General features: G+C 34.5%; 1 protein-coding gene across 1 annotated transcript in view; it reads right to left on the minus strand.

The window, feature by feature from the left end:
- Positions 1-11335: 11335 nt before the first annotated feature.
- The window catches only part of LOC132552390 (transcription factor COE1-like), a 57729-nt gene continuing 45970 nt past the window's right edge, over positions 11336-23094 (minus strand). The window contains exons 9-16 of the mRNA XM_060216558.1: positions 22696-22761; positions 22180-22310; positions 19237-19363; positions 16147-16235; positions 15055-15244; positions 14656-14790; positions 11898-12131; positions 11336-11442 (exon numbers count right to left, since the gene is read on the minus strand). Of these exons, the coding sequence (XP_060072541.1) occupies positions 11336-11442; positions 11898-12131; positions 14656-14790; positions 15055-15244; positions 16147-16235; positions 19237-19363; positions 22180-22310; positions 22696-22761 (1079 nt within the window). The remainder of the gene's footprint in view (positions 11443-11897; positions 12132-14655; positions 14791-15054; positions 15245-16146; positions 16236-19236; positions 19364-22179; positions 22311-22695; positions 22762-23094) is intronic.

Consider the following 23094-nt stretch of genomic DNA (forward strand, 5'->3'; position numbering starts at 1 on the left):
TTCATCGTTGGACAACTTCACAAATGTAAAAGATATTTTTTACACCAAGATTATTACCGAAACTGAACTAAAGTCACAGTTAATTTTGATTGTTTGGTGTCCGCATCTCTGAACTCAGTCTATGTAAATCTATGTCAGGCACCTACGTGAATGTGCTTCAGGTTACTGCTAACATAAGAAAAAAGTTCACAGTAATTTTTTCACTATTTGCAAAATGTTGATAAAAATATGGTCCTTAGCTAAAAAACTCATTGTTTTTTTTATTTATTATTTTCAATTGTATTCTCAAACATGTCAGCATAATGATCATGGTAATTAACTTTCAAACTACATGGTTAATTATACTCCGTTTCTGATGGACCGGATCTTTGGCTAAACGAAATAAAGGATCTTGACCTTTAGGGACAGCAACTTTCTATAAGTACACTGATTCATTTGTCAATAACAGAAATGTTAATGGATATCTCGCAATATAAAAAAATCGTCGTGAGAGATCCATAAATATGTTGTTGAAAATGAATCCACTTCAAAACGGAGTGGATTTCGGGTAGATTTTAGTTTGTTTTAGCAGCTAAGGTCATTTAAGGAGAGCCTCCTGGTGCATGCGAGGTCAGGAGACATGACAGACTTGGTTCAACCCATGGTCCATATGAATGTATAATAGTAGCAAAGTTTGACTCCCGAGAAGGGGAAACTCGCCATATTTTTTGAAATTATGTTTTTTGACATTCTGAGGGTCATATAATTATCTTAGTAACATATATATTACATTTAAGAGAAATATTTTGAGTGCTTGATGAACGAGATAGACCAAGTTTAGACCACGTAATGGCCTGGCGAATTCGGAAATGGGAGCTTTTCCCCTGTCCGGTCTCTTATGAGTACCTCAACAGCTTTGTCAAAATCGCAAAATCTACGCTTGTTGGGTATACATTACCCATGGCCTTGTCCACTCATAATGTCCTTTGATGGTGTGATGTCTCGTACGCTCTTGAAGTATTTGTGTGTGATGTGTATGTTGAATGTGTTTTTGGAGGATGCGATACCTTAATGTTAACCTCCTAAAGGCAATGTAATTTCGGTCGATATCTCTTTTTGAAGGACCCCTTGTGCTAGTTATAAAAACAGTGTGTTCATACAGCGGCTATTCCGATTTGGTTGCTATTTTTGTAAAAGACTATTCCAGACGAAGGTGGTGATCGGTGGACGTCATTTTCATATTTCAGAAGTATACATACTGCTAGCCATATTCGTTAACAAAGAACTTTCAAGGGAACATGAATCGTCATTTCTAAATTTCTCCCACGGGAACTTGAAAACAAGCTCGCTCCATGCTTTACACCAGTGGGACTGCCTATGTGTTTTTGCACTGACTAGCAGGACGGTGTTGCACCTGGTACTCACACTCGTTATTACGACGCCGTGACCACATCCTACACCCGGGATGTTTGCCCAGTGTTAATTACATTAAACATTCATCTATGTCAATTACGATGGAGTCTCTTCATTAAACATGAGTGGCTGAATTCTTGACGATACACCTACCTCAAACAGACTACCTTCGTCCACACACGAGTTAATTTAGTATTTAATTAACGATATTTGATAAGTATGAATTAGTCTTCGATTTGTCCGTACGTGGTACGAGTTAGCTCCCTTCTATTACACTAAACTGTTGCATTAATAAGTAAAGAAATCGTTTTCCTTGCTTTCACCTACAGTTTAAGAGTTATAATAATCATTTTAACACATGTTCCTCCTTTGACTCTACTTATTCCGTATTGGGCTCATTGACCGCCAAATTGTATTTATTAATAGAATGACCTTCGATAGGGGACAAAATCGAAACTTAAAAAGAAAAAGTATATTGAGATAAGTTATAACCCATAAGGGATTCCTGCTGCTTTTATTTGACTAGAGGTCAAACCATCTCTCTTACGATGACGTAAGCAATGTTTTAAGTAGATGTCGTTTAAGTCGTATGCCACTCCTAAGTTCTATGATGTGGAAAATGACATTTATGTATCTACTTGTTTATTTATATAGAACTCTTAGTCTATTATTAGACAAAGAATTTCTTTTTCTTCAAAAACACATTCAGGTAAAAAACGTCTCATTTGACCAGAAAATGAGGTGTTTTTGCTTGTTGTTGATGATTTAGTGTAAATTTTAATATTGGAATATCAATTATGCTGAAATTGATTCCTAAATAACAAGATTTTGTTAATCACACCATTTTAGGTATTATTTTCTTCACTTTCAATTTTTCAAAATTGATGAACTGTTGGTGACTGAAAAGAGGAAAGTGCCCATGTTAAATGAGATTCCGAACAGATGGCTATGGTACATGCCGCGCCATTTTTTAGGTGGGAAATTCTAAAAAAAAATATTTTCAATTTATCTTGAGCAAATTAGCTCTAGAGATTTTTTTCTTCCTTTCTAATTTTACATGGATGTTTTGAGATTTTTTTCGTTAGAATTTGTCGCAATTGTTTGGCAACATGTAATGAAAATCCCGAGACACTGTTTTGAATTATTGAGATACATTTAGTGTTGGTATATCCGTTCACTGATAGACTCTGCTTGTGCTATCATTATATTAGGTTATTTGTAGTGTCGCCAAGCTCAAAATATCGGACGGTATGTATTATTCAGTTACTCTACAGTCCCACATAAGACCATCTATGACGAAATTTCTATCGAAAGTTTGGCTCCCAATGATTAACTTTTAATATATTTAGTCTTTGTAAAGTAAACAATCAACCACAATATGTATACGTAATCTAGAGACTTGGCTATCTCTCTACAGCAAACTAACAGAAGATAGAACTACAGACATAGGTAAAAATATGCCGTATATTCGAAAGTCGATAGAAATTTAATTTTAGTTTTGTCCTTCTTGTGACCTTGGAAAATCACCAAACCTTAACGTTTAAGTACACGTATGCCATGTTTATTAACCTATGCTTTACTGTGATAATAGTGTCTTTGTATGTCTTGTTTAATGTTTCATTTTGTTTATAATACATTTGTTGAAGTTCCTGAGCGAGTATGCTTTTTGTTAGCAAGTTTTGACAAAAAATGAAGATTCTTGTATATCGGAAACTTTTTAATCTTATGTCCTGCCAACACCCGCATATCCCCTGTCAATAGGATAAGCTCGATCTATTTCGACCACCATCCAACTGAGTTTCCTAGATGTTTCTCAAGAACCTGAATCTCCAATCGATCACGTGATCTGGATGTATTCAGGAGGTCTGTCAACACATAGGTAGCATTAAGCATGGTGTCGTTTTCCCCCTGATTCCCTCTTATGAAGCACGTCTGAGGAACATAATTGCCTTTCCTCTGGGAGGTACCCATTACAATTTCACCTGGAACCTCAACTCCGGTATATACCGCATCGATTGGATTTCTTTTTCCCCTTTAGTGTGTTCCTGTTAGGATGAAAATCTTCATTTAGATGTTTAAGACAACAACAACAACAAACAAACATACAAGTGTCAAGTGCCAAAGTTTTTAAGGTCATACGTACTGATATGTATTTAAAAAAAATATTGAAACATTGTTTAAAAATTAATGTAAATGCCAGTCATTTCACTCGCTCTATTAATTAAAAGCCAGGAAACATTCAATAATATGTATTTCTTTTTTTGAAGTTTACTGTCATTTAATCAACAAATCGTTTTTTTCGATCTGCTGATTTAGAAATCATACAATCTCGAATTCAGATTAATTAAAAAGGGACGCCATTTTTGTATGTTCATTTGTTTCTTTCAGTCCCTGTGCCTATTGTGTTTCGTCAGAGCCTGTACGAATAATTAAGCCCAGGTATGATTGGAGATCAACGTAACACTTTTGATATATCCCACGAGTGAACTGAATTTTCATTAATTGTATATGTACATGATACCGAATCCTCGCACTGCCGGTCAAAGCGAAAGATATACATTTCTTTTGATCTTACAAAAATACAATTCAAAATATTTCATCATGTACTACATATAAATAAAATAGGAACGTATCATCTAGCCACATGCATGTGCACACAGATTAATCTATCAATATATTCATGTAAGTAACAAGGGAATTAAACATAGAAATTCTCAAGGAAAATTGATAAACGAAGACATAATATAGGGAAAACACACACATTCACAGACAATAGAAAAAATAACCAACGTTGTCCTTTTCCATCACTTCCCCCGCGTACCACAGGTGTGATAGAACCATGTCAAACGTGATACATATATTGGTGCAGACACTAAATACATGCGAGACGAGCAGAAAACTTTGTGAACACCTGCACCACATTCACCAATGGAGAAATAAATAAGGATCAGTACCAATATTGGTCTATACCTCCGCCTTTCCTGATGTCAATCCAACCCGAAAGGTCTGACATTGTACCTCCCGATACGCCGTAAGGCAGACTAATTGCTTCTAGCTATTATTGCAAACGGCGTCGTAATCATATGCAATGATAATCGAATCTACACAGTTAGGAAAATAGGAGAGAGAAAAATAGCTAGAATACGAGGTCAAAGATTGTGCAAAATGACACAAGCGAATTTGCATATTTCCACATTGATTTAGAATAAGATACACTAGAGCCAAATAAGGAATTGATTTGCATAATACAGCTGTGATACAGCAGGACTAAAACTCAGAGACAGATGAGGAAAACACAAATAGATCGAAAGAAATGTAACTGGGGAAATGCACTAGCTCCATTAGTAAATAGGTTTCCTAACTTCAGATATCTTATAATTCAAAGGAACGCCCAACAAAAGCCGAAAGAGAGTTGCTTGCCTTGTTCTAGTATGTTACCATTGTTAAGTATATTATAGGCTTTATTGGCAATTTTTGTTAAAATAGTACGGGTATCAGGTAATGATATTTATTATTATGCGTCGTTTAGTTCAGTTTCTTGAGCTATGAGGAATACCCTCAGGCCCAAAGCATCACTGACACGTCTTAGAAGGGAAAACCAGCGTTGAGGTGTATTTTATTCCATGATTTGTTTCTAATTCTACATTGTTTTGTTGAAAGGTGATATGTCCTTTTGAGGACGACCTCTATGAAGATTTACAACTTTGCCCTTGTTAGTCTTTCCGAGAACCAAGGCAATAGTAAAGGATTTCGGATACTGATCACTGCAGAAGATAGTGAATCTAAGAACGACGTGTAATAGTATTGAAAGGACGGCAAGACAATTAGACAAGCAGTGGAGTAATAACCAATAAGCAAATTAAATGACGTTATTGAAACACAAGGAAAATACTAATTGTTACATTGACGGCAACGGTGATCTGACTCAACGAAAATGGCGATATATGAAAATACTAATTGTTACATTGACGGCAACGGCGATCTGACTCAACGAAAATGGCGATATATGAAAATACTAATCGTTACATTGACGGCAACGGCGATCTGACTCAACGAAAATGGCGATATATGAAAATACTAATTGTTACATTGACGGCAACGGCTATCTGACTCAACGAAAATGGCGATATATGAAAATACTAATTGTTACATTGACGGCAACGGCGATCTGACTCAACGAAAATGGCGATATATGAAAATACTAATTGTTACATTGACGGCAACGGCGATCTGACTCAACGAAAATGGCGATATATATCATGAAAGAAGGATCAACAGGCGGATATATTAAATAAATAACTAAACTTATTGAAACAGCTGACAAAATGCTGGTGACACTGTTGGGATGCACATACTACTGTACAATAACATATTTCCGTGGGGTTAATTTTTCGTGGTTTTCCAAAGAGAACTTTTTGGCGCTTGATTTCATGGATAAATCTTGCTCACAAAATTCACTAAAAATACTATCTCCCATATCAGCTTTTATCTGTTTATCATTTCATGGATATAGAAATTTGTGGATCTAGAGTAACCATAAAGTCAATGAAAATAAATTCCCCGTGAAAATGAATGATTTGACAGTATCTCAATGATGCTGTGGATAGGAATTGAGGTCAATTCAATTAGAGTGAGGACATGGAGTGTTAAAACATGGATAGAGAGATTAAATTACTAAAACGCCTGTAAGGGAGACAAATTCTAAAACTTATCTATACACGTCTTTTTTTCTGTGGATATGACGAAAAGTATTAGGAGCAATAGATGTTATACTAGAGAACAAGTATATTTTAATTATCTCCCTTGCCGAATACACCCTAACCAATTGATGCTAGTTATTGGTCAAGGAAAATGGATAACCAAGTATGAGTACTGTTTGTCAGATTTCTTACATCTGATGGTGATCAAGTCAAGTTAAGGAGTTAGGAAAAAATAATATCCACTGTATTAAAAATTATAAGGTAAAGGAAAACAAGTGTTAAATCAAGTATCTACCCAGTATGTGACAAATAAGTGGTTTGGCATGTAAAGTATAAGATTTTTGTCCAAGTTGTATTGGGTAAATATGTCCATATTAGGTGAAATTGAAAATGAGAAAATGATGGACTTCTATGGCTTTGGTAGAATGTAAAAATAACCTTCCACGAATGACAAACATGGGTATGAGAATAAAAGAAAAGAAAGAAAACACGAAAAAGAGTGACAGAAGTCGAAATTCGAGTAAAAGAATTGGAAAGCAGAAAATGTTGAAAACACTAAATCAAAAAGTGAAAGGAACAATAATACAGTAGATTGAGTAGGAATTAGATCAAGTTGTAGACACTAGGATAAGGGAATGGAGAATAAAGGCTGAAAAAAGCTATTAGTAGCAAGGGATCTAACACCGCAACAAAACGATAATGTGATGAATCAAACGACAGTGAAAGAAAAAACCGGAAAGGGGAACACAGAGGAAAAGGAAAAACAAAAGCACTACCATAATCACCCGAAACATCCCTGTATATATGGGCACAACTCAATGAAAAAGGGATTGTACCATCATCTTTAATTGTAGAAGGAAACATTAGTTTCTATGAGGGCCGCCTGATGAGCGGAGACTGCATTACCACACGTGGGAGAGAATTCAGCATTACCACAGGTATCTCACGTGGGAGAGAATTCAGCATTACCACAGGTATCTCACGTGGGAGGAATTCGGCATTACCACAGGTACCTCACGTGGGAGAGAATTCGGCATTACCACAGGTACCTCACGTGGGAGAGAATTCGGCATTACCACAGGTACCTCACGTGGGAGAGAATTCGGCATTACCACAGGTATCTCACGTGGGAGAGAATTCGTCATTACCACAGGTACCTCACGTGGGAGAGAATTCGGCATTACCACAGGTACCTCACGTGGGAGAGAATTCGGCATTACCACAGGTACCTCACGTGGGAGAGAATTCGGCATTACCACAGGTACCTCACGTGGGAGAGAATTCGGCATTACCACAGGTACCTCACGTGGGAGAGAATTCAGCACTTAAAAAAATGACTGAGACAATCTCTCTAGTAGAGATAGCAGTGTCATGGAAGATAATATGCAAAATGATGAAGAACCTACACTGATATATTCACAGAGTCGATTACAAGGCATCATGTGAGATGAACTTACTTGATAGGAATTCGATTATATTTTTATATTTTTGTAGTACCAACGATGAGGTACATAGAGTGACAGATGTAGCCATTGAGATGATGGTTATTAAGGTTTTATACAGTAACGTTGAATCGTTCTTAGATAATTAGAGAAATTAATTGAAAAGTAGCATTAGAAATAGAGAAATCTGATATTAGCTATAACTGAAGTTTGGCCTAAAACAATACCGGTAACGTTCAAGAAAATAAATGATACACCAATAATACCGATTTGTCTGTAATGTCCATTGACGAAGGAAGACGAGTGATTGTATACACAATATAGATGTAGAAGATCTGACAAAAGTTAACCTAGATAAGATGATTTTATGTTCAATCCCATTACAAAAAAGTGTATGTGAATACAGGAGACATTTCAATACCATAGGAAATTCACCAGAACTGAACTTTGTAAAGGAACCTTTCTAGTACCATATAAAATACATCAGTATTGAGTAGACACATGAAAATAACACATTATGAAACAAATTAACTATAAGAAACAGAAGAGCCAAACAATGACGTTAACAGCATCATACAGGATTTCGTCCTTCTAGGAAGTGATGATAAGGGCATTATTTCAAAACCTAGGAGGCGACTGAGGAAAATCCAAAATCACCGAAAAAATGTTAAAATCTAGATATTTAAATAAATTTCGTACTTTTCATGTGTCTACCGCAATATTCATAGCAACGAAATGATAAAACTAAGAACTCTTATCTTAAATTGTGATAACAAAAATACTCCTAGATTTTTCAAGATTTTTATTTGTATTTTTCATACTTTTAAAGATTCAAATATAATTTACATCAAAGTTAGACAAAGTTAAATTGATACAATAATATTCATTATCTTTGAACATGCAAAAGAAGTAAAATGAATTGACAGAAACAGCAGACCTGAGTGAACATTTTCTGAATAGTGTTTATGTAATACCAATAGCTACTTCAGCATAAACCCCCCCCCCCCCCTCCACTTTCTGCAATTTGACGTCCATGGTATTTAGAACAAAGATATCGATTGTGAGTTACACATTACTGTGTTCAATAAATATATAAATAAAAAAAAATATAAAATAGAACACATCACATTTCAACAAACCTATATTATGACTAGATTAGGTTTTTGATGTTATTTCTATTTTTAATCTTATATGCTCTATCTCATCAATGTTGGATGTTTGCTATCAAAATTTTGTTTGTATTGTTGAACTCCCGATTAATAAGCTCAGTTTCAAATTGCCATTAGAAATCGTAGTTTTTGATAATTTGGCGATAGACCAAATAAATACATGTATATGAATTTGCTTGCAGTTTGATATACAAATAATGCGTAATTTTAGCCAATGACGAAGAACTCTTCGGGATTCATTGGACGTTTTCAGTAATGTCCTAGCATGATTTAATCTCCAACAAATCCAAGGTTGTCTATGCCTACATTAACATGTGGAATGATATTTGTTATGAATGTGACGGGATTTCTTTACTTTTAATTAAAGTGACGAGTATAAAAATATCTCTCCATAATTTAGGTATATTGATTTAGGCAATTTAGTTATAAATCATTAACTTTGCTAAATTAATAACACATGAATGAAAGATACTGATATTTAGTACGGTATTTGAATAACACAAGATCATCTGAGCGAACGTGAGAGTTGTTTCCCCTTTAAGAAAGAAATATTTAACGTGAAGTTATCTTTTATAAAAATCCTATATGATAAATATGTATTTTCAAATTCAAGCAGATATTTGTTCCATTCGGACGGAAAAACAGATAAACACTATACTCGTGACACTTAACTGCCTCTTTCACTAGAGAGTTCAGAGGTTCTCATGTCAAATGACTAGATACGTAAATTTTGTGAAAATAAATGTGTGGCGACACTCTAACCTAATACGCATTTATTTCTATAAATAATTTAAATGTGCATTCTACTTAAATTACTACAAATTTTAATTTCAGTGTACTTTTAAAAAAAATTCAAATAACTCATTATATATCCATGAGGAGTTCTTTAAGTATTTCTCAGTGATAAAATTTCTTGCGCACCATCTTCCTAAGGAATTACATACATCACATTAATCAATAAGATATTTATATGTAATATCAATAAAATTGCAGGTAGGACGTATTACAGACACACAGACAGACAAGTATCAATTTCGTTACAACGCTTTAACAGAATTGGTAAGAAAGCAGAAACATTCGAAAGAATAAAACTTTAAGAAGTAAGAAGTATTTTCGAAAAGTACATTTAAAAAAAGTTATCAATAAAAAACAGGTAAAAAATAAAAATAAAAATAGGATAATACTAACAATTATCGACGTAAATAATATTTGCGATACATCGAAAACTTGTTAATCCGTATTTGTCTTTTTCCGAGCTAAATAATTATACGGGACAAAGAAATTCTGATTTAATGGAACACTGTTAAAATTGCGACATTTTATCCAGGTAAATTTTTTTCAGATAGTCGAAACTGTATAAAAGAACTTCGGATTAACGAGGATCAAATGTACAACTAGATTTCTAACATATTAAACAATGAATTTGGCACACAACTAAATGAGTTATTCACTGTTTGTGCGAGTATTGAGCAGGAAAGGCTTATAAGGAAATGTCTTTTCTGGTTAGAATATAAAGTTTATAACAAAATGATAGTATAATATCAAACACAAATGGTTTGGTCAAAATTTCCTTAAACAATGTCAATTTTGTGTTTATTCAAGTAATTGCAGCGTCGTAAGGGAAATACTTGACTTGAATTAAAAACTGTTTACTCGCTCATACGTCTATACGTTTGTAACAATAATGCAGAGTTGAGAAAATAAATATCAAAGTCAGTGTCAAAATTACACTCAGTAAAAACGTAATTAAGATAATCCTACCCATAATGACTAGAAATGTACAGAACAATATAGAAATTGACTAGAACAACTTATAAATAAATATAGAAATCGTAATCGGTTTAAATTCAACATGTAAGTATTAATAGAAAGATAAAACACAATATCTCTGTATCAATAGTAAGTAAATAATGAAACAGAAACTGGACATACACTATATGTAAATCCATTTTATCACATGTAAATAAAGTCCATGAAACATATTCACAGCACTGTAAAGTAGCATCCTCCCTTAATAATATCAAATTTTTAGTCAATGAATATTTGTGAGCTATTGTGATGCAATGTCAAGACGTTAGCCGCAATGCTTAAACAAAGTCTTGTTAAAGTCTCGTTGTAACGAGAACTGTAGCACTGTGATCCGTGGAGATGATGATTGGAGGCCCAATTAATTTTGAAATAAAATTAAAAACCTAATTCACCTTACAATTACTACACATTGGTCACACATCACTAAAATCCCTGTTAAGTAAAATGAGCAATTTATAGTAAGGCATTTTGTTTGTAACAATCTTTCCTTTCACACGAGATTGATCATGTGATATGATGGAAATGCTCACACAAAACTTCTTCACCGTCCTTGTCTTTTAATCAACATTCTGTATATATAGACTAGCACGTGCATTAGTGTTGGACACGCCCGTATTTCTATCTAAAATGTTCTGTGTATTCCACGACATCTCTTATTCAAAGTCGAATCGCTTTGTATAGAAACAGTTTACGACTTCAATTTCTCCCATTCAGCAAATGTTCCGTAAGAATAAAGTGTCGTAATTTGGACGCCGTTACACACATTCTGGTCCACCTTGGGGCATGTCGTAAAAGTTGTTTGTTGCGTAGCAACGGACTAGGATCATTTTGCCGATGATATTAGTGAGCTGCCGTATGTTTGACCATTACATGTCGGTAGAGCGAAGGGATTAACAGCAGAAAATGGTGACGCAACTATGCTGCTCATTCCTGAAAGTACACAAAAAACATTATACGTAATGCAGCCACACAACTTAAACATAAGACTTCTTCTACAAATACTACAAAGACAGATATTGAACATCAATACATCTAAAAGAAATGACAAACACATTTCAAACAATCAGCCAATATGTTCTTGCAGTAAGAATAAGCGTCTTGAATCGATTTGTTAGTATATCAATGGAAATCCAGCAAATGCCGTTCGGAATTGAAATTAAAAGAGAATGGAAAATTACTGTAGATTGGGTTTGAATCCGCGCTCCGAGTTTTAATTCAAAAAGTAGACCGACCGCGATTTTTTTTTTTTTTTTTACCTTTTAGCATTTGGCAGCTACAAAACGTTAACTTCCCAATCTGCAGTAAGATATTTTGTTTGCTTCAGTGTTTTTCTTTTAGATAAAAGGATTTAAAACACATTTTTGTCCTATAAATTGCAAAGATACTAACACTGAGAATGGGGTGCGCCCACCCACTAGTTAGTCCTGAAGGAATGGATCCCGCAGCGGGTGGACTTTCGCCCGTACCCGGAGGCCGCACAACAGGGTTGAAGGCGCTTTTCTGTTTCACTGCAGAGATCATATTGGCTGGTGAAAAAGAGAATATCCCTGGCGCACTTCCACCCTGATAACCGGAAGAGGGCACAGGAGGGGGCAGGGAGGGTGAGTGTGAGGGACCCACTGCAGAAAACAAAAATGATACAGAGTAAAATTAGGAGGATGCCGACCAAGACCGAAATTTCAGGAAAGATGCTTTATAGCATTTCAGGTGAATCCCATAAAGTCTAAACCAGTTTCTATGGCAAGAGGGAAACACTTGCACAATGGGCACATACTTGTTGAGTCATGCCTGTAGGAATATATCAAATCTAGTTTAACCATGACCTTCATGATAAAAATAACACCATATTCGGCCAAATTGTGGCAAAATTGTAGGAATTCGACGGAAAAGAACACCAGGACAAACCACGAGGCCCAAGGTAGTGAACACCGTAGGAAAACAAGTACCCAGTCAAGCTATGACTCCAAAGTTGATGAACGCAGTAGGAAAACAGAATACCAAGTCAAATAATAATGCTCAAGGTTGTTAAGGTCCACAAAAATAATACATTGTATTGGATCACAAGGTTAAAACAGAATAAAAAACAATATACTACTCAATCAACTCATTAACCTTCTGTTAAGATAAATCCTGCAACGCAATTTCTCCATGAAAGGACAAGTGATGGAAACCAAATTTGCCTATGGTCAGAACCAACCCCTTTACTGATTATACACAGTACATATGAAGAGTTATATCGTGTCCAGCTCATAAAGCTCAAACACAATATTGACTATATTTACATCAGGCACAAATAAAAATGAAGAAAATGGATAAATACGAATATATAAACAGAATATGCCAAGACTAATACTAAGTCTAGTTGATCCTTTAAGATATTCTAGACAGCATTGGACCATTCAGTCTGTGTTACTTAAACATTGATAACGGGTCAAAGGCATTGCATGTCTTGTTTGACGACCGATATCTCTAATTTAGGCCAATTGATTGCTTAAGCAATTATCATATCATATAGGCATAGGCGTCTCAATAAGTAAGCCTGATAACTTAATCAGAACAAAATCCAAAAACACTAATTTAAAGAAGCAATCAGCGAAAACCTCGCTTCATCCGTTCGATATATACTCAGTATCAAATCTCAAATCAAATGTGATCAAGATTTTTTTCGAGGTAATTGATATATTGGTAAGTACAATAGCTCATATAGGTAGTTGTTCACCTTATTTGGCCAGAGAGTGAATCCGTGAGGAAACGTCTGTTAGATGGGAAAGGAGTGTTGAAAAGCGAAAGATACCAGTTTATCTTTTGATTATTGTAACGGTTTAACAAAAGTAAGAATGGTTGACAAAATTTTGTTTTAATTGTATGTATAATTTCAAATGTGTAAATTAAAAAACATATGCTTCAGTAACTCTTGCCAAAGAGGAAAATGAAAAAACCTTACCAGCCATACTATATTTTAAAGAGCGAGGCAAAGTGATTAAAGATTTGAATAATCAAGAAAAAAATCGGATTTTCTATCCCATTAGTCTTTTTAGATACCGGATGTGAACAATCAAGCAGGATAATAGATAACATTTAATCCGAGACCAATTATGTTTCAGATCGTCGTGCATAGCTGTGTTGACATTTCTGGAATACATCATTTTCCTCCCTAAAGAAGTCCTTCCCAAGAAATTTGTGTGTAGGCTCTTGAAAAAACTAGCCCACTTGGGAATCTAGATGGTGTGTCTCAATCTCATCACAAAAGACAACAAATTTGTATGCGGAAGACACTGAAAGAGACTTAACCTAATAAAGGCAACATTGTTTTGTTTGAACAGATCATGTTGTTTGCAAATTGAAAGAGGAAATTACAAGAAAAACTGCTTTTGGTTAGTTAGTTAGAGAATTGGTTTGAGATAGGGCGAGTTTCTTTGCAGTATATTTGCTAGGCGAAGGCAGAGCGACAGGACCAGCGAAAGTCTATTTGTTCGTTAGAGATCTTAGCATCTGTCTCGTATTTCTTGGTATTTGATTATGGAAATCCAGCGCATTCACATGAATAAAAACTAAATGTAATATCCATAATGTTCATGGTGATTAATGTATTTCACCGAAATCAATTATTCGAGCCAATTATTGTCAAGATTTGTACAAATTAACACCCAAAGAAGTGAAATTGTGCTACATTAACCACACATATAAAGGAGAGATATTTGTGTGAAATAAAGTATTCATGAAAGAACACTTCTTAATATTTTTTCCGAGAAGAAACAAAGCTTTCTAAATCATACGTTAAATTTGGACAGTTGAGGCAATTGGAAGAACAAAATACCATGATTATAAATATTATTATTAACAAGGAAAGATTTACACACGTAATTAAGTTTCAAATGTACATCTTCAAAATAATTTCAATCATCATATATGATATAACATATCGAACCTGGATTTATCTATAGGTGGGACATCCATGTAAAACATCATAGGGATTATCTACAGAAATACCAGTATTCAAAATCACATAACCAACCTCCAACCCCCCCCCCCACCCCACCCCCAACAAAAAACGAGTTCTCCTTTAAATTCCTCACATTTGATGGTGACAATAAAAACCAATAAACAAGGATATTTCATTGGCAAAAGACTTGAAACGCTTACCCATATTTCCCAGACTTCCGCCATGGTAGCCATTCATGGCTGTTGAGCTGTAACTACTTCCGTTGCTATGGGGCGTAGAACCATTTGAGCCATATCCCCTCGGCGAAACACTTGACGCCTGACCCCTGGTGTAACCTAATAAAACCAAGGTGATATACCAGATATACAGGAGAGCATGGTAAATGAACTTGATTTTTATCTCCACTGGATACTGCTTATGAGCTGTTACGTGACGAAATAATTAAGTGAAAATAAGCCGAAAACGGCATCATTTGAGTTCCATGGTCTACTTTAAAGTTGCTTAAATATGGGTAAATAATCTTAAAATCAGTCTGAGGCAAAAACCTCTTGCCAGCTATGATAAAGTCAGAAGATTTCGTTTTTCAATTGTATGCTTACCTTCTTCCCATTGACCATTTGTGTCCTGAACACTGACCGCTAGCTGACCGGCGTATGAATTAAAACTTGACATAGGTGAGCCGTTATTCATTGCTGGAGAGCGAGGAGGTGGAAGAGAAAGCTGGTTATGATTTCGTGGCATACTATACAAAGCCTCAGCTAGGTCTGCGGCTCGCTTCAGAATTATTTCCTGAAATATAACATTACATAATTCTAAATCATCTTAATCAACATCTTTCTGAATAACACCATATCAGGTAAAGGTTTATCATTTTCAGTTCTATAAGCATAAAAAACTGAGTAAAAAAAATTGTCTTGGTGTTCTTAATACTCCAAAACTAAAAGCTATTCTTACAGACTAAAGAAAAAGTTTATTTTCGGCAACGATGTTATCAAAGTCGACGGAAAGAAATTAATTTCCACATTGACATCTAATTTTCAAAGCAGTATTTTTTCTCCGTCTTGTTATCTCTAACAATATATAGTCAAATAGTTACTATGCCACATATTTGTGCTTTCACCACATTTTCAAATGCGTATCACTTCCTTTGAGAGCTTGATAAAGATAAAAAAAGAAACTTTTAGTCGAACGTGAACAAAACAATGTCTCCTAATTTTATCCAATGTAATATATGACATACCTTCTGGACGACAAAAGCGGGGATAGTATTTGATATGCTGTTGACCGTTTGGTCGATACATTTATTAAAGAATTGATTTTTACTAGCGATCTCGGATAGTTTGCTATTTCTGGTTGATCTATATTTATCTATTTTTCCACCATTGACATTATCTGCTACATAAAGGAGGAGAGATAATTCACCAATCAAAGGAAGTTAGATGATTGAATGGACCTTCTTATAATCATGGAAAGCCTAACAAATCCAACCAGTAATTTATTGAAACATGAGATTATTAATATCATTGTACATTAACTTCTAATTTTCTGACTTTTCTATTTTTATACATTGTTGTAATGTGAAGAGGGAAAAACCCAATGCAAATTCACCTTTGAATAAAATATGGATCTGTGATTTGACAGTACAGATATTTCATTAATCGGAGAAAATAAGAAAAACAACATCCACTTACCTTAGGAAGCCGCTCAGGATCTCCTGGATGTCGGGGTACAAGCTTCATCAACCTCTGGAAGCCGTAATCTATAGTTGGATCAGCTAGTGCTGAAATCACATATTAGTTTAAAATATAATTCACTGTCAATCAAAGACATCGATTTCAAAATCACATTTCATAAACACAGTTTTTGAAATAACAATTCCAACATAGAAAATGTAAAAAATGAAAAAACGTAATTTCAAGGTTGTTATCAAATAATAAATTGCTTGTCTCAAATGGAGTTTGTGACCATTAGATTAAACAAACTGAGGATTGTTTTCAACAATTGTGCTGTATCATTATTAATGGATAATAGTGTCGAGATATTATATTCATGATGTAAGATCGACTTCATCTCATCGGCGAGTGAAATTGGAATGAGTACACTTTTAAATGTATCAACTCACAACATCTGACATATGAAATTATTTCAAATGCATTGAGTTTTCGACGTAATGACATCCATATGTCCTTTGTAAAGAAGTGATGATAAATGATATGTTTTACTGGTATGGTTTGTCATGATTTGTAAAATTTTAGTCTGTATCCATAACATACATCACTGCAGCGCTAGGGGAAAAGAACTTTATATAGATCTCGTCGTAATACTCCCGCTTTGGTGTAACTGGTACTGACCAATATAATATGAAGGTCAAACCTAATGATTTTGAGCTCCTTTACGAGGAAACAATCGTTCATCTTGCTTCCAGCGTTGATTTTTGTTCAGTTTGAAAATTGGTCATAAAACAAAAACCGTGTCTTTACAATTCATTTATTTTTCGATATTATTTTCGCTTTTTTGATACTAGGTCGGAAAATGTTTAATTAATACTGAAGTGATAAATTCCTGATATAAAACATGCATCGTAATGAAATAATATTTTAGCGCACTACTTCCACTCCTTAAAATAAGCTTACCACTAAATTATATACGTTTACAGTCATACACACGATTTTGGATGATAAATTAGTTGATGCATTGATCTGTATCGCTACTGATGTAGTCCCCCAAAGATGTCCATAAGAACTCATCATTTTTTAATGATGTGGAATAAAAGACATTGAAAATGTATAGTGTTGTATCAGGAAAATAAATCTACTGTTACGGTCTGTATCAGATTGTCGAATGACAAGAATACCTCTCCAACGCCTGAACACTACTGTCAGACCGTCGGCACGTATCAGGAGGTGTCTCCAGCCATATAAGGCAAGTGTTGACAGTAGATGCCTTCGTTTGATAACTGGAATAAATATTTCCAGATAATAACACCACATCGAAAAGGGGAGATAATCAAAACCTTGTTTACTGCACCTTAATCGCCTCATGAACATACGTCATCACTATAATAGTCCATTCTTTTTTTCATAAGGTTTTTTTTCCATTGCCGGACAAATCAATATTCTAAATAGACATCATTCTAATCTCATTTTTCATCTCATCTGTCATAAACCTTGGAAACAAACGATGCTTCAATCATGCAATAAAAATCATACTCGATCACAAATATGTTTCATTTTCGCCTGAAAGATAATTACAGCTTTTAGCACCTTGCCTTGGTCCGAGATGAATGTTATATTGATATTCATCAACACAGTAACACGACAATATATTATCGGGATTCACGCGCATATCAGTCCGCCGTATAATTAAAGAGAGGGAAGTAATTTGCCCCATAGTCGGTGGTGTCTCGTTGCGAGATGCAGAGTTTTATTGAAGTAATGAAAGCTCCTGGAACCTTTGAGCTTGTTCGTCGGGCGTTAATACTGCAAGCTCCACCATTACCGCTACAGGAATTAGAAAATCATCGTTCGCCACTGACATTCGTGTTAATATCATGTCGCGATGTAGTCATTCATTCAACGTTAGGAAGAGCCAGTTCTCTCATTGCCCACGTCAATGTGATGGATGGAACTTTGCAGCACCGAAAGATACAGATGTCATAGAAATATAGTCGATTGTTCCCTATTTGACAGCGAATTAATAAGCCCATATGTCACACAGAAACATGTAAAATGCGATAGCCAATCAAATCATCGGATTGAATTCAGTCCTGAGTGTGTCACCGACATTTTGACCTATTCTTTTGAGCAATTAGAAATTGCATAACATGGTTGTATTAAAACAGGAAAACGGTAGTGTTATGTTTCTAGCACCGGATCCAATTTATATCATCATCTCTCGGAAATGTATTCTTTTGTGGTTTTTAATCTCTCATGTTAATTGTGTAATGTGAAATAAACTTTCAGAGGATAGTACAGTGACGCATGCTTAAAAACGATCTGAAATATAACCATGAAACTGGATGATTTATATTGTTATGGATCTGAAACAGGCGTAACATATCCTTTATGTCTCCAAACATTTGTTCAATAAGGAATAAAGCATTTTAACAACATCCATACAGTTATTGAAGTGTAGTTCATTACGTTTTAAAAGCCCATTCCATAAATCTTATTTATTGGTTTTGATAGAGCATATTTTCAAACGTTTATGTTGAAATTGTTATGTGCCCTAGTTTATTGAAGTGGTGTCAACAATTATACACAATATGAAGGAATGATATGCGAGTTTAGGAACGAGAAGATTTTTGAGGTAGAACTAACAATTAAAAATTGATCGGTCGGGTTAATGACTGAGAGGGTGATTGGTTGATTTTTATTTACTTTAGTCAAAATAAGCGTCAATGAGAAAATTGACACTTGAGATTGCCAATGTGAGAAAACCAAGTGAATGGATTTGGTTAGTGTATGTTCCCATTTAAAGTTTGGTATTTCTTCCGATTAATTTAGATTTTCTTTTATCGTCTTTTAGGTTTCACGAACCTTAGCAACACTGTCCAAGAAGGACAAAACAGTTGTATGATGCAGTTAAATCTTAAAATAGTAAAAAAAAAAAAAAAAAAATTCTTGCCTTCAAGCTTTTTTTCGGTATTCCGCTTCTCTGCAGTAAATTAGTTAAATTCTTAATTAGCCCTTCCATTTTGCATTACCTTTTCATATGAAGTAGACACAAAATGTATATTATCTAATGAACTGGCAATCAAATATAGAGATGTTATTACTTACTTGTATAAACAAAACGACCAGGTGCGCCTTTGCAGAACTGTTTGGATTTATAAGAGAGTGTGACCTCGACGACCCCAGGTATGTGTCTAGGAGGTGTTTGTACTCGGATAGCATGTGACGTGATCAGCTACAACACAAAAGAAATTTTCTGTTATATTTCAAATATACATGGCGGGAAATATCAAAACGAGGCTGATATCAAAAATGCATCGAATCATTAGAAACAAAACACAAGTAACATGGAAGATATTTAAAATTTCATGGACTATATTAGATTGCGATTAGATTCGAAAATAGTCGAGTATGATTTTTATGGGTTATTTTTCTTTTCAATATTGATAAAGAAAATAAACGATTTAAGACTAACATTTTCTTAATCTTCTAATACTTCTACTAGAGAATTGGATTGAAGTACAGGTTACCGGTCTTCTGCCACATCTAAAATTCAACTATAAAAGGGCACTAAGCTCACAAATAAACAAAATTAACAACGCACATCTCTTTTATTTGGTTGCAAGCTAACATATTGCAATAGTAATAAATTCTATAGTTTGAAACACACGAACCACTCCCGTCAAACTCAATTAAACTGAAGCATTCGAGACACTCATAGGGTTCAATTGGAGTATTCTTATATATAAATGTGCCGATAAATCACTGGTAGCTTTTCTACACATGATGCGCATGCACGTAGACGTACTCTAATCCACACAGTCATAATCGGCAAAAGAAGATTAGGTGAGAATGTCAAGTCCCCGTGGGCAGAGACATGAAACTTCCAGCATGTTTGTCGCACATTTTATTGTAAAACCTATAAATAAACTGACTTGTAGATTGGAATACTATGAGAGAAGTGATGCCCTGACAAAGTTGGTACATATCTCCTGGTTAAGTAGAATACGTACCAAACACAGCCAGGCAATTGAAAAAAGTAAATTAGAATGTATTTCAGCAGTAGGCCGCGACGCTTTCTCGTAATGTTTTGGAATTAGACATGCTGTTTATGTTTCCGACCTTCACTCTTACGGTACAAAGATGATGTTTTATAACATTAGAAGATAACAAAATGTCAGAAGCCGTTTGTAAATTTATTTGTCACCACACTATCATTAACGACAAAAATGTTTTACGTACAATGTGCACAAAATGCTACAAATTTTGATTTTCTTAGAGATATATTTCTTCTTTTAGAAATCACTTAGTCAAAACACATATTCTCAATTTAAGGGTATTAAAGAGATATTCGAGCAGAAACTACCAAGACAGCAATTTGAACCAGTATTTAGCAAAGCCACGCCTGGCAATATTAAAACATTAAATATGATCACTTTCTTGTTGGTTCTAACTTGGATATTGAAATTTATTTCAATTTATTCGAGATTCATTGATTCGATTCGGAAAATAAATTCTGATTTTATATATATACTGAGTGTAACTGTATACTGTCCTTAACACGAAAAAAATAAACTAAGTGCCATCCTATATCTATAAATTGATTCAGCGCTGAATTAAAACACTGTTGTAGTGTTGATTTGTGACACATCCCAATTCTTAATTCCGACTTAATTATCCACACTTGTTGTGTGGATAGCTAGGTACTGAGTTTTATAAATCATTCATAGAATATGTCGATCACTTGTCAGTCTGAACCCACCCCACACAGACGCGCCTTGGTAAACAATAACACGTGCGCGCGTTCCGTTTCATCGCATTTCATCTTGTGTATTTGCATACGAAATGACATCCTTTGAAATAGCCATTCTCTTGTTAAAAGGTATGATAAGGTACTATGGTACCGGACATGGAAACGCAAGCTTACAAATTATTTTCGGAAACAAGAATTACAATTAGTTTTCTCGATTAATGTTTGCACTCGTCTGTATAGCTTTGCTGTACTGAAAACAGTGAATTATTTACGGATCGTAGAGCAAGCAAAGACACTCCTCTCCTCTTTAGAACGGGATCGTTCTTGCATTTCAATACCAGGTCCCGTTATTGAAATGAAAGAGGCGTAAAAATCTGATAGATACAAAGAGCGGATGGTAAATACAACTATTCAAATGTTAGGCCGTGTGTACTTAATTTTTGCTTTTGCTGTTTCTATTTTAAACTAGCCTTCAGATGTTAATTGAAGATTTACAGATTTCTCCGATTTCAGAAGCTTTTAAGTCCATTTACACTTATCGTGATATCTTAGAGGAACCAAATTTTGGAAATTTCGCGTAAAGACCTTAAACTCTATTAATATAATTTCTGGACATTTCAATAATACTGCAAAAATATAAAACTGTCCTCCAATTTGAGAATATGAAACACAGAATATTTTTTGTTTGTCCTTAGCCATCAGCATCACCGTTACCGCTCTATTATACTCCCTTGCATGCTGGATTATGTGTTTGATACCGTTCGATCCTAGGCTAAGCTAGTCTCCTTTTGTTGCGCATCAAAAATTAATTTTCTCTTCCATTACTGGGTTTGAATGTTTGAGTAACCAGTAATAGATTTCCCAGCTTTCGTCTAATGGGTGAATTTCATTGTTTAGCGCCTATCCTTCTGTATAAAAGGACTGCTTAGACGCAAGACTAAATAGGCTGGAAAATCAGAAATTAGATCCCTATGAGGTAGTGCTGTTTGTATTTCCATTACAATTAAATCCAGCCAACGTTTCAAAGACACCTTAATCATCCACTCAGTCACAGGTAAATTAAAATGTTGCCTTAAATGAATTTTCTAATTAATAATGTTTAACATGAAATTATATAAAATATACATTGTCATATCACATCTTTTATTCATGGGTTTAACTTATATTTACATTTTATTGACACTAAAGCATAATTTGCCTTACGTTTCTTCTTTTGGCAAAGGATCGGCAATTTGTGTTATGAATTCTAATCTTAATTAATTTTAATTGATTTCAATTTTGATAAAGAAAATCCTCACCTCACTCCATACAAGCATGGTCCCAAAAACAACCTGAAGGCCATCGAAAAAGTTGTCTCCTATAATGATGACAGTTGTTCCCCCTGTTGTCCAACCCTCACTTGGACAGATAGCTTTGATACAAGGTGTCGCTGTAAGCAGAATGTACATATTGATAATTGCTTCTTCAAACGGATGACACTTATATATCAGATATTAAGATTTAAACTGTTCGCTAAATGTGAGAACTATTTAATTTTAGACAGTGAGTGAAAGAAAGCTACAAAGTTAAGGATAATAACGGCAAAGAAAAAACTAAATTAAAAAATGAAAATAAATAAAGAACAAATAAACGAAGCAGTCAATAAGATGTGTAAAAAAGATATAATCGTTTAGAAAATTCTATTCTAATTTCAAATTAAACTACATAACTAACAATAACATAGCCTGTGAAAACTGTTATACATAATGTTCTTGATTCTGTTTGGTAAGGATTATTTATAATCAACCAATCAAAATACATAAAGGACTACTTACTAAGAATGGCTGTGTCCCGGGGGTACTTAGAGAATCGGCCATATGAGTCTGCCAGAAACCAAGCATCTAAGAAGAATGGGGGAATTCTTTGTTAAATTATGATAAAAGAAGGACGTTTTTTAACGAACCATTAAGTGTTCTGAACTCCATTAAGATACATGACATAGATAATTTATCATGTTATGACTAAATACTAAGCGTTCATTTCCGTATTATATGTCTGTAAACAGCGCTTTTCCCCAAACCTAATTCAAGAAAAAAATCATCCTCTATATCATTATAACAAATTCTTTGTTGAACCTAACTAAATAATATATTTATGGAGAAACATCAACACAGAAATTAAATTGAAACAAAAACTACAGAAAAGCTGAAAATGGCAAGATGTAGAAGCACAAA

Source organism: Ylistrum balloti, unplaced genomic scaffold (assembly GCF_031769215.1).
Source record: "Ylistrum balloti isolate Yb309-2 unplaced genomic scaffold, AGI_CSIRO_Ybal_v1 Utg370246, whole genome shotgun sequence".
In the NCBI taxonomy this organism is placed as follows: Eukaryota; Metazoa; Mollusca; class Bivalvia; order Pectinida; family Pectinidae; genus Ylistrum; species Ylistrum balloti.